The sequence below is a fragment of the Xenopus laevis genome, chromosome 1L, assembly GCF_017654675.1.
Source record: "Xenopus laevis strain J_2021 chromosome 1L, Xenopus_laevis_v10.1, whole genome shotgun sequence".
Taxonomy (NCBI): Eukaryota; Metazoa; Chordata; class Amphibia; order Anura; family Pipidae; genus Xenopus; species Xenopus laevis.
The window spans coordinates 14,539,661-14,554,555 of record NC_054371.1 but is presented as its reverse complement, the minus strand read 5'-3'; the positions used below and the strand labels follow the sequence as shown (position 1 = coordinate 14,554,555).

At 40.6% G+C, this 14,895-nt stretch overlaps 1 protein-coding gene across 2 annotated transcripts in view; it reads right to left on the bottom strand.

The window, feature by feature from the left end:
• Positions 1–4,092: 4,092 nt before the first annotated feature.
• The window catches only part of LOC108697133 (mitochondrial antiviral-signaling protein), a 30,195-nt gene continuing 19,392 nt past the window's right edge, over positions 4,093–14,895 (bottom strand). Inside the window, exons 5-12 of one of the 2 annotated variants that reach the window (XM_041587226.1) lie at positions 13,059–13,181; positions 11,540–11,638; positions 10,561–10,614; positions 7,744–7,842; positions 6,957–7,046; positions 6,209–6,283; positions 5,613–5,672; positions 4,093–4,992 (exon numbers count right to left, since the gene is read on the bottom strand). In XM_041587226.1, the coding sequence (XP_041443160.1) occupies positions 4,219–4,992; positions 5,613–5,672; positions 6,209–6,283; positions 6,957–7,046; positions 7,744–7,842; positions 10,561–10,614; positions 11,540–11,638; positions 13,059–13,181 (1,374 nt within the window). In that variant the 3' untranslated portion in view covers positions 4,093–4,218. The remainder of the gene's footprint in view (positions 4,993–5,612; positions 5,673–6,208; positions 6,284–6,956; positions 7,047–7,743; positions 7,843–10,560; positions 10,615–11,539; positions 11,639–13,058; positions 13,182–14,895) is intronic. The other variant, XM_041587228.1, reaches the window with a different exon arrangement.

Here is a 14,895-nt window from a genome sequence, read left to right as displayed (position 1 = left end):
AGTGGCACCAGCTTTAGCCAATGCTTAAGGCAGAACCCTTTAGGGTAGAAAAGATGGGCGGGATCGTGCTCTGAGTGACAGCCACTCAGTATCCATGGCAACGGCAGGAGATGTCAGTCAGGCAGCCGCTGGTGTGAGCTGAGGGGATATTTCTGGAAGCGGCTGTGAGAAGTGAACGAGGAAATGAGCTTAGGAGCAGCCTCACTGTTACTGGGGGGAAACACACAAAGGCTTAACAACAGCGTGTGACACTGTGCAACTTCCACAGGCCCTAAATTAATTCCTCTCTTTATGTGTAGAAATGATACCCCCCAAACTATTAGTAATATATTATATATAAATATACTCCCAACCTATTATTTATATACTCCCAACCTTTCCTATGTCTAATATCCCTCATCTGATATATTTAATCACACTCAATGCCCAAATAACCATCCCCCCAGGTTTGTATCTTGTATTTCTAATATTCCTCCCCAGTGATGTCTAATATATGTCTAATATTCCTCCCCAGTAATGTCTATACACACACCCCTTCCTCTCTTTTATATGTCTAATATTCCTCCCCAGTAATGTCTATACATACACCCCTTCCTCTCTTTTATATGTCTAATATTCCTCCCCAGTAATGTCTATACATACACCCCTTCCTCTCTTTTATGTCTAATATTCCTCCCCAGTAATGTCTATACACACACCCCTTCCTCTCTTTTATATGTCTAATATTCCTCCCCAGTAATGTCTATACACACACCCCTTCCTCTCTTTTATGTCTAATATTCCTCCCCAGTAATGTCTATACACACACCCCTTCCTCTCTTTTTCTATGTCAATTTATACTTTTCTCAACTGCCTTCCCCTTACCCAGGCCTCTGAGAAATGGAAAAAGACGATTCCGGTTATAGATGATGACGCCTGGGAAGAAGGCACAAAAAAGCCTACCCATTTTTGTTAACCATGAGAAACAGACTCTTCCAGTTTAAAACTCTATACCAATTATTTATTACCCCTCCCAACAGCTTAGCTACATGAGTGGTGCCGCCAACTAACTCATAGAAAGATCTTTGGAGAATCCTCCTTTTTATGACTATAATTAGGAACTGGATATCCCTTTACTGTGGGGCTGGTTGAGTACAATAAGGCCCATCCTCCTGTTCATCCATTTAACATATAATTCATGGGCTGCCCTAGTTAATATAAAATTAATTTGATGCTCACTGCAGTTATTCTAGTTGATAACCAGACAAAGTTAAAACAACCAGAAGGAGAAGACAGATGAAGTGTTTACTGGACCTTGTGGGTTGGGCTTATCTTTCCGATACTGTTAAATTCCATCTACTGTGGAAGAATGTTTTGTGACAAAGCTGAATTAAGAGAACCTAAAGGGGAATTTAGCCATTATTATGTTTTTAATCTCTATTTAGATTTGCATGTTTATCAAGGAGGCAAAATACAAATTGTCCTAGGCCAACAGTAAAAGAGTCAGGGTTGCAAGTGCAACATTTCTCTTTTTCTCTCTAGATATAGTAATTGACGGCACCAGTACTGGTGCCGTCAATTACTATATGTGGTCTAATTGAACGGACTGAAATTGGAAACCGTTGGACGTGCATCGGATTAAAGCAATTTGGAGGTGAGGGTGCTGACTGTGAAATTTGTGAATCTTTTTCTCTCTAGTCCGATTGCCATTTTGGAGTCAGGAAAGATTTTTTCCCCCTCTGAGGCAATTTGGAGAGGCTTCAGAAGGGTTTTGCCTTTCTCTGGATCAACTGGCAGTTAGGCATGTTAAAAAAAAAAAAAAGTTAAAAGGTTGAACTTGATTTTGACTAACTTACTATGTTACTATGTAAGTCAGATCCAGGATGAAATATCTTTTCTCCCCTTTTTTGTGAACAATGCACCAGCATTTTTCCTTTTTGACTGAGTTTTTTATCACTTAAAATGTGTATCTGCTCTGACATGGTCGAAGTCTTTGCATTGTACTACAAGTACTATGTTTTGCAATGTAAAATATTGACATAAAAAAAAATCACCAAAAAATATAATGGGTAAATCTCACTTGGAAGATAATAAATTGCACATATTTTCGTAAGGGGAAAATGATTGCACATTTTGTAATCTGTGCAAACACTGCATTTTTTTTCCTTTAAAATGGACAAATAATTTTGTCTAATTTAAGTAAACTGGACCTTCAAGTTGGATATAGCTGGTAAGATAGCACGTTATAACAAACTGAATTAAGGATATGGTCGCTGAACCCTATTTATATCAGCCATTGCCTAATAAAAGTTCATCTGGAAAATGGAAGTGTAATATTTCTCAATCCTGGAGTGGAAATGTCATTGCAATAGTAACCAAACTGAAATCACATGATTTCTTAAAAAAAAAAAAAGTGGACAGTGACATTTTAAACTGGTGGGAACGTTTCATCATTTTTTTAATTATTGGGAGCTCCATGGGACATACATTTGAAACACATATAATCAATATTTTTACCCCCCAAAATATTTATTTTTTTAGGAGTTGTAAAAACATTGAAAAGAACACATATGAAACCTCAGTTGAGGATAAAAATAATAATATTTGTGAATATTCCAGAACACTCTTTCCCAAAAAGGACAGCCTTTAATCCTGCTTTTTTTTACCTTGCTAGATAAGGAATTGTGGAATCAACTTTCCCAGCAGTGACATCAAATTAAAGGAATTGTTCAGTTTAAAAATAAAAACTGGGTAAATAGATAGGCTGTGCAAAATAAATAATGTTTCTAATATATGTAATGTATAAAGGCTGGAGTGACTGGATGTGTAACAGAACACTACTTCCGGCTTTGCAGCTCTCTTGGCGGTAAATTTACTAAGCAGCGAAAATTCACCAGCGACAGCTTCGCAGCCATCACAACACTTTGCCAGGCGAAAATACGCTCCAACAATGCTAATTTACTAAAATGCGAAGTTGTGTCCAGGGTGTTGTTCGCTAGCATTACATTACTTAGGCAATGCGAGCAAATCAAAGCGAAGATGCGCTAGTGTTCAGTTCTGCCTAGCGCAACTTCGTTAGAGGTCATTGCTCAGGCTAATTTGCATACAGCGGAAAATTATAAAGTTGAATGGACGTATATGTTGCAGCAAATACATTACATCACACAAGTCCAGGGAACCTTAATAAAGACAATAGAGTTGTTATAATGCCCTACACATGAGCCCACTGTATCGTTTATGTTCATATGTTAGGAAATTTAGGGGGGAACCTGGTTACCCGAAAAAAATATTTAGGACTTTTGCAGGCTATCACTCTAAAAATAGGAAAAGTCGCCACGTTTTTTGGACGTTGTTAAATATGTTAAAGGAACAGTTCAGTGTGCGTTACCATTTTCAGGGACTTCACAGATTTACTAACGCGCGCAGGCATCACTTCGCTAGCGATGGAGATAGAAGCTTGCATTGATTTGCATTCTAACCCCAGACAAATTTTCGCTCTGGCGAACAGACATTACTCCGCAAATTCAGTAAGATGTTGATTTTACTGAAGGTTACCTCATTTAGCAGACTTGTCATCGCCAGCTCAGACCAGGAGAAGTGCAATGGAGGGCATAGGACTTAGTCAATTTATAGTGCAAAATTTTTCTAAGTCCCAAAAAACACTGGCGTCTTTTCCTTTTTTTCAGAGTGATAGCCTGCAAAGGTCCATAAATTTTTTTTGGGTAATCGAGTTCCCCCATACATTTTCTAACATATGGAACATAAACTATACAGTGGGCTCATGTGTAGGGCATTATAACAACTCTATTGTCTTTATTAAGGTTCCCTGGACTTGTGTAATTTAATGTATTTGCTGCAACATATTTGATTGCCGAAGTAACGCTAGTGAAAATTCGGCATTGTTCGGTGCCCTGGACGCAACTTCGCAACTAGGGAATTGGTGTTGTCCTACCGAATTTATGCCTGGCGAAGTGTTGCGATGGTTGTGAAGCCGTCGCTGGCAAATTTTCGCCGCTTAGGGAATTTGCCCGTATGTGAAAGCTGCCATGGTTATTACTGATTCCACTAACCCAGAGCATGCTGAAAGTTGACTACAGTAATGAAAAAATTGAATTCATTGTAAAGCAGTGTTTATTTTTCCACTTAATATCCATGAATTTATGAAAGTATATTGTATGCCGGGGGCTGGTCATCTCCTGCTGCTAAGTGCTATTAAATTTCTTGCCGGCATCTAGTGAATCATTTTCTAACTCTTCTCCATAACAGGAACAAGGCGAGGGAAACGCCGGCAATGGCGAGAGCTGTAAGAAGTAATTTGCTGTCTCTGTCTGTATCTTTGGATACTTTGCCTAGGTCTTGGCTATTGCGACTCTTCTCTGGCTCCGGCCCACCGGCTGGAGATGGCATTCTCTTCAGAGGGGCATTGACTGCCATCAGATCTAAGCTGGCATCTTGCCTGACATTAATACTGAAATTCCTTACATCTGTATACTCCGCGTCGCTGGTCTCCTCCGGTTGTTGTGATATCTGGAGTAGCCGATGATTAATATCTAAATATGGAAGATTGTACTCATAATTTCTCTGGATGATTCCTGATGAATTATCATAAGGCATATCATTCTCTTCTGGCTGCACTCTGTTTGTAGAAGATTCATCCCTGCCATGATCACTCCTGGTTGATGAACTGTTCAGCTGAGACTGATTGCGGTCTGTGTTGCTGTGTGCTGGTTGACCCTCAACCTCCTCTCTGTTGACATCTTGAGTACGCTGCATATCCCTACTCTGCAATGAACGACTTATCTCCAAATTTTGCGATGACTCTGAGCTAATAAGAAACTCATGTTTGTAAGATAAGGCTTCAGTCACCCTCGAAACCCCCGCTTGGGTGTTGTTAATTTCTACAGAGGACACTAGTTCTCCTGGTTTGCTCAGCATCATATCATCTTCATTTTCATCAACAGAATGATTTAGTGGCCTCACCGATGAACCTGGTGCAATTGGATTTTCAGCAACCTCAAACAAAGGAAAGAGGCTTGTCATGATATGTACGTAGGCACTGTATATCGAGATAAACATGCTCACTTACACAGGCTACAGACCAACCCCTATGCTGGTCCTTATCAGGCTCCTAAGCAGTTGTGGGGCCCAGTAGATCTGCTAACTATCCACAACTGCCACCTTGCCAAAATAATGTCATGTCACTGAAGCGGATATATTAATGGTAGGTAATAATGAGCAAATCTGATCTGTTTCGCTTTGCAAAGTGGTAAAAAATTCAGGAACCGCATTGAAGTTAATGGGCATTTCTTCTTGCAACAACTTTCAAGTATATGGGTTTTTTTTTTTCACTGCAAAATATTTTGCTCATCTCTAGCAGGTAATACTATGATGGACCATGTTTGGGGCCAAAATGATGGCCTGTCTGACAAATATTTGGTCTGGGGCCTGCAAGATATCTATCAGCAGAATTAAAAAAAAAAATCCCATAGTGTCTATTCTTCCTGGATAGTTAATGGCCTATGAAACCTGGAATGGCACAGAGAAAGCCATATAAAAAATGCATTTTACATGTATGCTACATTGCCATTGTAATTTAGTTCAAATTATGACAAATTGGTGAACCTTTCATCTACCTCTGAATGTCTTGGAAGATGTGAAAGTGCCCTTGTGGGTAAAGATTCAGGCATTTCCCCCTAGAAAATGAAAGGAAAACAGATTTGTCATAATATCCAATAGTTTTAATTCCCTGGCAGAAGAAAGAAGCAGGAAGGGAACTGCACTTGAAGTGAGAGGGTTGGTGTTCAATCTGGTCAGTACCACAGCTAGTAGTATGGCACCTCCCATTTATAAGAAAAAAATTTAAGTTGGCTGAGGAACCGGGGTGGGGGCATTGTTGTCTTCTGTGGTGATGTTGAGGGCTATGGTATATTACATGCCCCACCACTTATTACAGTCTACACTCCCCTCAGTGAGGGGGCATCAAGGCTTTCCCTGGGCAACCTTGCCATTTTGCCTGGCACTGTTTGTGGGAGCCAGATTACATTAGATCTAAAATAGCATCATCAGTCAGAGGAGGAATCCCCCCCCAAAAAAATTCTTAGTACATATTCGATACCCTTAATGTCCTGTAAAGTCACTGATTATGGCTAAACTCATTTGTGTTCTTGTCCAGAATTTATCTTTCAGCTAAACCTGGACATTTGTTGCCAATCTGTCAACGATATCTCACCCTTGAAACATCACGGCGACTTGCATTACTGGACAAAATTGCCTCTGGTGAACCACTGGGACTCAGAAAATGTTTCTGCAACATATTAAAGGGCAAAAATATACAGAACAGCATCAGTAAAGTGAGTTTACGTTTAAACACTTTGCTCTTATCCCATACTGTTAGAATGTTATTTAGTACCATTTGCTGCATTTAGTGGAGCTCCTTATGAATGGTACTGGTGGAATGCACAGTAGCATCATAACGGTATTGCATAAAAGTCTGCCTTGTATTGACTCAGTGGAGTCCAATATTACTGAAAAGCAGGCAATAAAGACACCGGAGCTTCCGAAGAGCCATGAGCAAATGTTGATGATATTGCCCTTTTTTTCAAAGAGACTCGGATTGCTATAGAACAATCTGAAAGTCAACTTGTTGCATGTTAAATATGCTGCAACATCCAGCCATCTTGGTTCAGAAGGACTTGATCATTGGTTTTAAAACAGGCGGAACAGGCAGTGGTTAGGACTCTAGTCTAGAAAAAGGGACAGTCTCCTCTGAGGATACAACTACATGATTGCTCATTAGTCTTTCGTTGTGCTTTTATACTGCCTATGTCAAGTTGGTTTCCCAAATTTTATATTTTCATTAATGGACAGCTTAAATGTCACTGAAATCCCTTTATTTAGTTTGTAGTAAGAGATTTGTAAATAGGAGCTGGCAATATGCATGAAAAATTGTAGAAATGAATATACTGATGAAACCTCACCTGCCGTACATCAGGCTCCCTTGGGGTGCTGAATAGAGGTCGGTCTAAATTCTGGGTGGAGGTAGAAGACTTTGGGTTTATTGGAGACACCTATAAAAAAGTGGTTTACTGATTACAGTATAGATTAGACCTAATTAATTGATTGTTTATGAATGACAATTGCTGGCACTAAAAGCAGTTTATCTTAATACTCTGATGAACAAACTATGTAGATTAGTTGAGGTCAGAGAGGATGTATAACCACTGAAAGGGGATGGGAATGAACAGAAAAACTAAGAACCTAAATGACAGAAATGATTCATTGTACACTAGATACAAGTATGCAAGGTACTTATACCTGCAATGGGACTAGGTTAGGTAAACCCTTGATGGAGAAGGACATAGGGGCTATTGTGAATAATGGACTGGGCTAATAATAGGCTGTAGCAAGCAATGTTAGTTTGGAGCAGCAAGAGCCATGAAAAATATTGCCCTGTATTAAAAGGAGAATTGTTTCACAAAAGTAGAGGGACCCTCTTCTAGAGTCCTGCAGCGGGTCGTGTACCCGCGGGTTACCCGCAAAAACCTGCGGGTTGCAGGTAGAACTTTCGGGACCAGTTATAGACGCATAGAGTCCAGAGAAGAGCACCATGTGAATGAAGACTATGAAGAATTACAGATATGTAGATATAATGGACAAGATGAGATTGCTTAGTTACTTTTAACCTTGTGTGTCAATCTATGGATGAAATCCATCAGATCATTGCTTCCATACTGTAGTGTAAAAGATTAGAAAATATACTCTCACCACTTGTACAAGAGGATCTCTTGGGGGGCTGGTCAGGGTGTGGTCTGAATTTCTGGCAGCAGGGGGTGAAGCCCGGTTTACAGGACGATTGGTGGACGCCTTTCGAAAGCAAACCAAATCAATGATCAGTTAATATGACATGATATATAAACATAACTTTAATACAGCAATAATGATGCCGGGGGGACCAAACCATATCAGGGGACAGTACAGGGATTAGGTGTGGAAGGTAAGGGGAGGGTCTCTGACACTAAACTGTACCATCCAGATAAAGAAGTGCTGAGCAATGTTCCCTCTAATTCAGGGCCCCCACATGCTGTGTCTGTTTACCATATGTAATCTTTAAAAAGTATCACTACAGAGATTAACGGGCCCCTTTATTGTTTAAACCTCAAATTCAAACTAATCCCCTGTATTGTTCACACCTGTGATCCCCCTGTATTGTTCACACTTCTGACACCTCTATTGTTCACACCCATAAAGGCCTGTACTGTTCTACCTGAGATCCAGACTGAAACTGTCACATTGTTCTCCTGTTCACACTTTATACAAAATGCTAATGGGGCACCAGCACTGTGTCACTGTATGTAGTACATATTAGACTGATAGGTTTCCCTATCTCCTGCTCTGTTCTGCCTTCCCTCCCTGTGTGTGTCATTCTCTGCTTGCCCAGTGCTGCTTGTGTGTGCCATTTTGTGCTTGCCCAGTGCTGCTTGTGTGTGTCATTCTCTGCTTGCCCAGTGCTGCCTGTGTGTGTCATTCTCTGCTTGCCCAGTGCTGCTTGTGTGTGTCATTCTCTGCTTGCCCAGTGCTGCTTGTGTGTGTGTCATTCTCTGCTTGCCCAGTGCTGCTTGTGTGTGTCATTCTCTGCTTGCCCAGTGCTGCTTGTGTGTGTCATTCTCTGCTTGCCCAGTGCTGCTTGTGTGTGCCATTCTCTGCTTGCCAAGTGCTGCTTGTGTGTGCCATTCTCTGCTTGCCCAGTGCTGCTTGTGTGTGCCATTCTCTGCTTGCCAAGTGCTGCTTGTGTGTGCCATTCTCTGCTTGCCCAGTGCTGCTTGTGTGTGCCATTCTCTGCTTGCCCAGTGCTGCTCGTGTGTGCCATTCTCAGCTTGCCCAGTGCTGCTTGTGTGTGCTATTCTATTGTGTGTGCCATTTTGTGCTTGCCCAGTGCTGCTTGTGTGTGTCATTCTCTGCTTGCCCAGTGCTGCCTGTGTGTCATTCTCTGCTTGCCCAGTGCTGCTTGTGTGTGTCATTCTCTGCTTGCCCAGTGCTGCCTGTGAGTGCCATTCTCTGCTTGCCCAGTGATGCTTGTGTGTGCCATTCTCTGCTTGCCCAGTGCTGCTTGTGTGTGCTATTCTATGCTTGCCCAGTGATGCTTGTGTGTGCCATTCTCTGCTTGCCCAGTGCTGCCTGTGTGTGCCATTCTCTGCTTGCCCAGTGCTGCTTGTGTGTGCCATTCTCTGCTTGCCCTACACTACCTGTGAGATGTAAGCCTGTTAGGGGTTTGTTCTTGGGGTTTGTTAGCATTTGGAAATTGTTGTTAAGGGCCCCTAAGGTGTTTAATCATGTGTTGGGGGTTGTTGTATTATCCACAGGGGAGGATGAGGCATATGGATTGAAGGGTATGTTTTAACATGACTTCAATTTTTCACATATGAGAGATGAGGGATTTCCCTGCAGTGAGCACCAACCATTTGGTTTTTTGGTGTGTTACCACCGTTAATGTGGATATGATCTTAAAAGTTCTTGTGGTAACATGGGTGTGGTTTACAGTGGGTGTGGTTTAAAAGGGGGAGTGGCCAACACTGACTACTATTATCGGCCCTCCACCACATAGGCCAGTAAAATGTTGGCCCTCGGTACCACAGAAGTTGGACAGCCCTGCTTCTAATTCATTTTTGGCTACCTGCGTAAAACAAATATATATTGTGCACACATTTTAAAGGAACAGTTCAGTGTACAAATAAAAACTGGGTAAAGCCAGTTGGATGACCGGTGAAACATCTTCAAGGAAAAAACACAGCAAGTCCAGTTGATTTGACTCTACAGATATACCATGACCTGGATGAAAAAGAATCTTCACAAACGATTTTGTGTGAATTTTGTTTTAATTCTGACCTGAAGCAGGAAGTAGTGTTCCGGCTATTATGTTACACATCCAGTCACTCCAGCCTTTATACATTACAAATTTGGCTAACTAACTATATTAGATACATTTTTTATTTTGCACATCCTATCTATTTACCAGTTTTTATTTTTACACTGAACTGTTCCTTTAAACTTGTGTGCGCCGTTTTTAAAAAAAACTGTTTGCTCAGGTCAGAATTAATACAAAATTCACACAAAATGGTTTGTGAAGATTCCTTTTCATCCAGGTCATGGTATATCTGTAGAGTCAAATCAACTGGACTTGCTGTGATTTTTCCTTGAAGATGTTTCACCAGTCATCCAACTGGCTTTCTCAATTGAGAATAGTTGGATGACTGGTGAAATGTCTTCAAGGAAAAAAACACAGCTAGTCCAGTTGATTTGACTTATTCTATTTGACAAAATTCTATGATCGAACCACAATTCCTCGTTGCATGGAACAACACAGCTTTGAGGGAACATTGCTGCTGAGGTGAGTTAGCAGAGCTTGGACCTCAGATTACAAAAATGAACTTTTCAGTGCCACATCCCTTATTTTGCATCTAACATTTTTTACATTTGAATGTGGCTCACAAGTAAAAAAGGCTGGGGACATTTGATCTAAATAATAAGGCATTTGGCACCGGTATATTGATGATATCTCACCCTTAGAACAACATTGTGACTTACACTACTGGCAGAGTGAATTGCATCCGGTGAATCAGTGGGCCTCTGCGCCAGTTTCTGCAACACATTTAAAGGAGAAGGAAAGGCTAAAATGAAGTAAGCTTTATCAGAAAGATAAACCCTCAAAGTGATGCTGCTCTGAGTCCTCTGTCAATAGAAACATCACATTTCTTTCCTTCTATTGTGTACTCATGGGCTTCTGTATCAGACTTCCTGTTTTCAGCTTAAACCTCCAGGGCTAGGGCTTGAGCATGCTCAGTTTGCTCCTCTCTCCCTCCCTTCTCCCTCCTCCCCTACCTGCTGTAATCTGAGCCCAGAGCTATGAGCGAGCAGGGAGAGACTGAGGCAGGAAGTGATGTCACATAAAGCTAATATGGCAGCTTCTATCCTGAACAAACAGAGAGAGCTTCTATAGCTGTTTACTCAAGTATGGCAAAGCATTATACAGAATAAATATAGTGTTATAGCTTGCACTATTATGGCTAATCTATTGGCAATAAACTGCTTCTGTAGCTTTCCTTCCCTTTAAAGTATAAAAGAATGTCATGTACTGGAATTTATATTTCAACATATAACAAAATGCTATACCCATGAAATTATATGTGAAAATGATCACCAATAAATTTATTCTACTTAATCATTCATTTAGTTTCCTTGGTGCAGCTTCATACGATGGAGCTCATCCTGGCTTAGTTGGACTTGATAATTGGCTTTGATACAGGTGATTTGGGCCGTGCCTAGGACTTTCCCACTAAAAGGGCCAGTATAAATAAAGGAACAGAAGTGTGGCTCCTGTAAGTGTACTTAAACAAGGTGGTCACGGTGTTGCATGTATATACTGTTTGCTCTCAGCTTTGTATCTTAATCCCAGGGAAAAGTAAATATTTTATCACCTTAAACGTCATTGACTTTCCCCTACATAGTTTCAAGATTTGTATAAAAGAGCTGGAAATATACAAGATGTAAAAATAGTACATCTCACCCGTCGTACATCAGGGTCCCTTGGGGTGCTAGACAGAGGTCGCTCTGAATTCAGGGCCGAGGGAGTAGATGTGGCGGTTAAAGGAGGAGAGTCAGACACCTATAAAAAGCAAAATGCATAACTGATTAAATTATGGATTGTAACAAATGAAAGCTGTTTATTTATGACTTAATGGCTGCCACTGAAAGCACCATATAGATATGTTCTGGTGACACAGTGTAGATTATTAGTTGAGGCCAGAGAGGATGTGGAACCCATGAAGGTGGTTGGGGATGAACAGGATAAACAACCCTTATACTCATTTTACACCATTTTTGTGGCCCTGCCAATATATAATGCATTTCCATGGTTTTACATTTTCCAAGGTTTGACAACAGTTTTTTTTCTGGTCCCTTGAAAAATGTAAAATGGAGGTTCTACTATAGTCCATTTAAAGCCACCATCCAGTAGCTGGGCCCCCCTCTACAAAACCATGCACAGTGTCGGACTGGCCCACCGGGATACCAGGAAAACTCCCAGGGGGCCCAGGTGTCAGTGGGCCCTTGTGCTGCTAAACATTTGGCCTATTTCATGGTCATTCTTTATTTCTATGACAACAAAAAGGCTAAATAGATGGAATAATAGATCATAGTATTATAGTATGTAAACAGAAGAGACTAGGAGAATAGCGATTGAGTGAGGAGAGGAAGAATAATAGTACTGAGAGTGGGCCCCTGGTCTAAGGTTTTTGGGTGGGCCCCTGGTGTCCCAGTCCGACACTGGCCATGCAACATTGTGCTCTTGGTGCTCACACCAAAAAGTCCCCCCGCCGTGATAAGATTTAACGCAGCTCTGGCGGGACTCACGGGCCCCTGCACCTCAGGTAGTTACACCACTGTGGCAATCGGTAATCTCCAGACCCCATATTACTAAATTAGCAGGGCCCCTCCCCTATAGGGCCTATATTATTTGCCCACAAGTCATTGGGATAGATAGATAGATAGATAGATAAATGATAGATAGATAATAGATTGATCGATAGATCGATAGATAGCTAGATAGATAGATTTTTGATAGATGATATATAATATATGATAGCTAGATAGATAGATAGATAGCTAGATAGATAGATAGATAGCTAGATAGCTAGATAGATAGCTAGATAGATAGCTAGATAGCTAGATAGCTAGATAGATAGCTAGATAGCTAGATAGATAGCTAGATAGCTAGATAGATAGCTAGATAGCTAGATAGCTAGCTAGATAGCTAGATAGCTAGCTAGATAGCTAGATAGCTAGATAGCTAGATAGCTAGATAGCTAGATAGCTAGATAGCTAGATAGCTAGATAGCTAGATAGCTAGATAGATAGATGATATATGATATATGATAGATACAGCAAAACTGATTAGATAGATAGACAGATGATAGATAGACTGATAGATCGATCGATAGATAATAGATTGATCGATAGACAGATGATAGATAGATAGACTGATAGATTAATCGCTAATAGATTGATCGATAGATAGATAGCTATACCGGTGTTTTCTGATGATCCCGTGGGGTCACTGAGCAGGATGTTTTGCTTAGAGTAGACGTTGGTGGGCAAACATCATCAGAAGCAGTTAATATTGATGAGATCTGGACAGGTGACTTTGTTACCTTGGAAAAAGGACCATCATTATTGTAATGGTTAAATGACAATATACACTTAATAAAAAAACCAGCACCAAGGGTCTTGTATTATGCATAGTATGTTGTACATAGTTATACATACTGTGCAATAACACAATTTTTGACTTTGCAAGAGCCTTAGTGCTGGTTTTTGATTTTTATACATACAATTAGGGTTCATTTATAAACACTGGGCAAATTTGAACCTGGGCAGTAACCCATGGCAACCAATCAGATGACTGCTTTCAGTGCTCAACCTGTATCTTACGGAAGAAAGCTAATCGCTGATTGGTTGCTATTGGTTACTGCCCAGGAGCAAATTTGCCCATTGTTTATAAATGAGCTCCTTCGAGTCTCTGCACATGAGGACAGCAATGTAGCTTAAAGGAAAGTGGTGCTATCCATATACTGTATAAACTAAAGGCTACACTGTATTCAACAGTCTGCATACAGTCAGGTTTATTATAAAAACGGTACACATTAAGTATATTGGAGATAGGTTTCTTTTTCATTAAAGAAACTAAAAATGGGATTTTATTTCTTTGCCTTTATATCCCCTTTAAAGGGATTGTTCACCTCTGAACTAACTGTTAGTATGATGCAGAGAGTGATATTCTGAGACAATTTACAATTGGTTTTTATTTGTGTTTTTTTTACTTATTTAGCTTTTTATTCAGCAGCTCTCCAGTTTGCAGTTTCAGCCATCTGGTTACCAGGGTCCAAATTAGCCTAGCAACTGTGCATCGATTTGAATTAGAGACTGGAATATGAATAGGAGAGATAGAAAGATGAGTAATACAAAGTAGCAGTAACAAAAAATCTGTAGCTTTTCAGAGCATTTTTGGACCCCCATTAGCTTGAGAGTCAGAAGAAGGCAAATAATTTAAAAACGAAAGACCAACTGAAAAGCTGCTTAGAATTAGCCATTCTATAACATACTAAAACCAGATGAACCACCCCTTTAAGAGATCTTTATTCACCTAAGTTAGTGATCCCCAAGCAGTGACTCACAAGTAACATGTTGCTCCCCAACCCCTTGGATGTTGCTCTCAGTGGCTTCAAAGCAGGTGATTATTTTTGAATTCCAGACTTGGAGGCAAGTTTTGGAATAAAAAAACAGATATATTGCCAAACCGAGCCTTAGGCTGCCAGTCCACATAGTGGCTACCAGATAGCCAATCACAGCCCTTATTTGGCACCCTAGGGCCTTTCTTATGCCGGTGTTGCTCCCCAACACTTTTTTACATTTGAATATGGCTCACGGGTTAAAAAAAAAGTTGGGGGCCCCTTTCCTAAGATATTATTTACCTCTTGGATACCCTTTTCTCCCTAAAACCTAGGGATGCACCAAATCCACTATTTTGGGTTCGGCCGAACCCCTCAATCCTTCACGAAAGATTCAAACAAATGCCAAACAGAATCCAATTTGCATATGCAAATTAGGGGTGGGAAGGGGGAAACATTTATTACTTTCTTGTTTTGTGACAAAAAGTCGCGCGATTTTCCTCCCCTTCCCTAATTTGCATATGCAAATTAGGATTTGGGTCGGCCGGGCAGAAGGATTCGGCTGAATCCGAATCCTGCTGAAAACGCCCAAAACCCGAATCCTAATTTGCATATGCAAATTAGGGGTGGGAAGGGAAAAACATTTTTTACTTCCTTGTTTTGTGACAAAAAAAGTCACGTGATTTTCCTCCCTGTC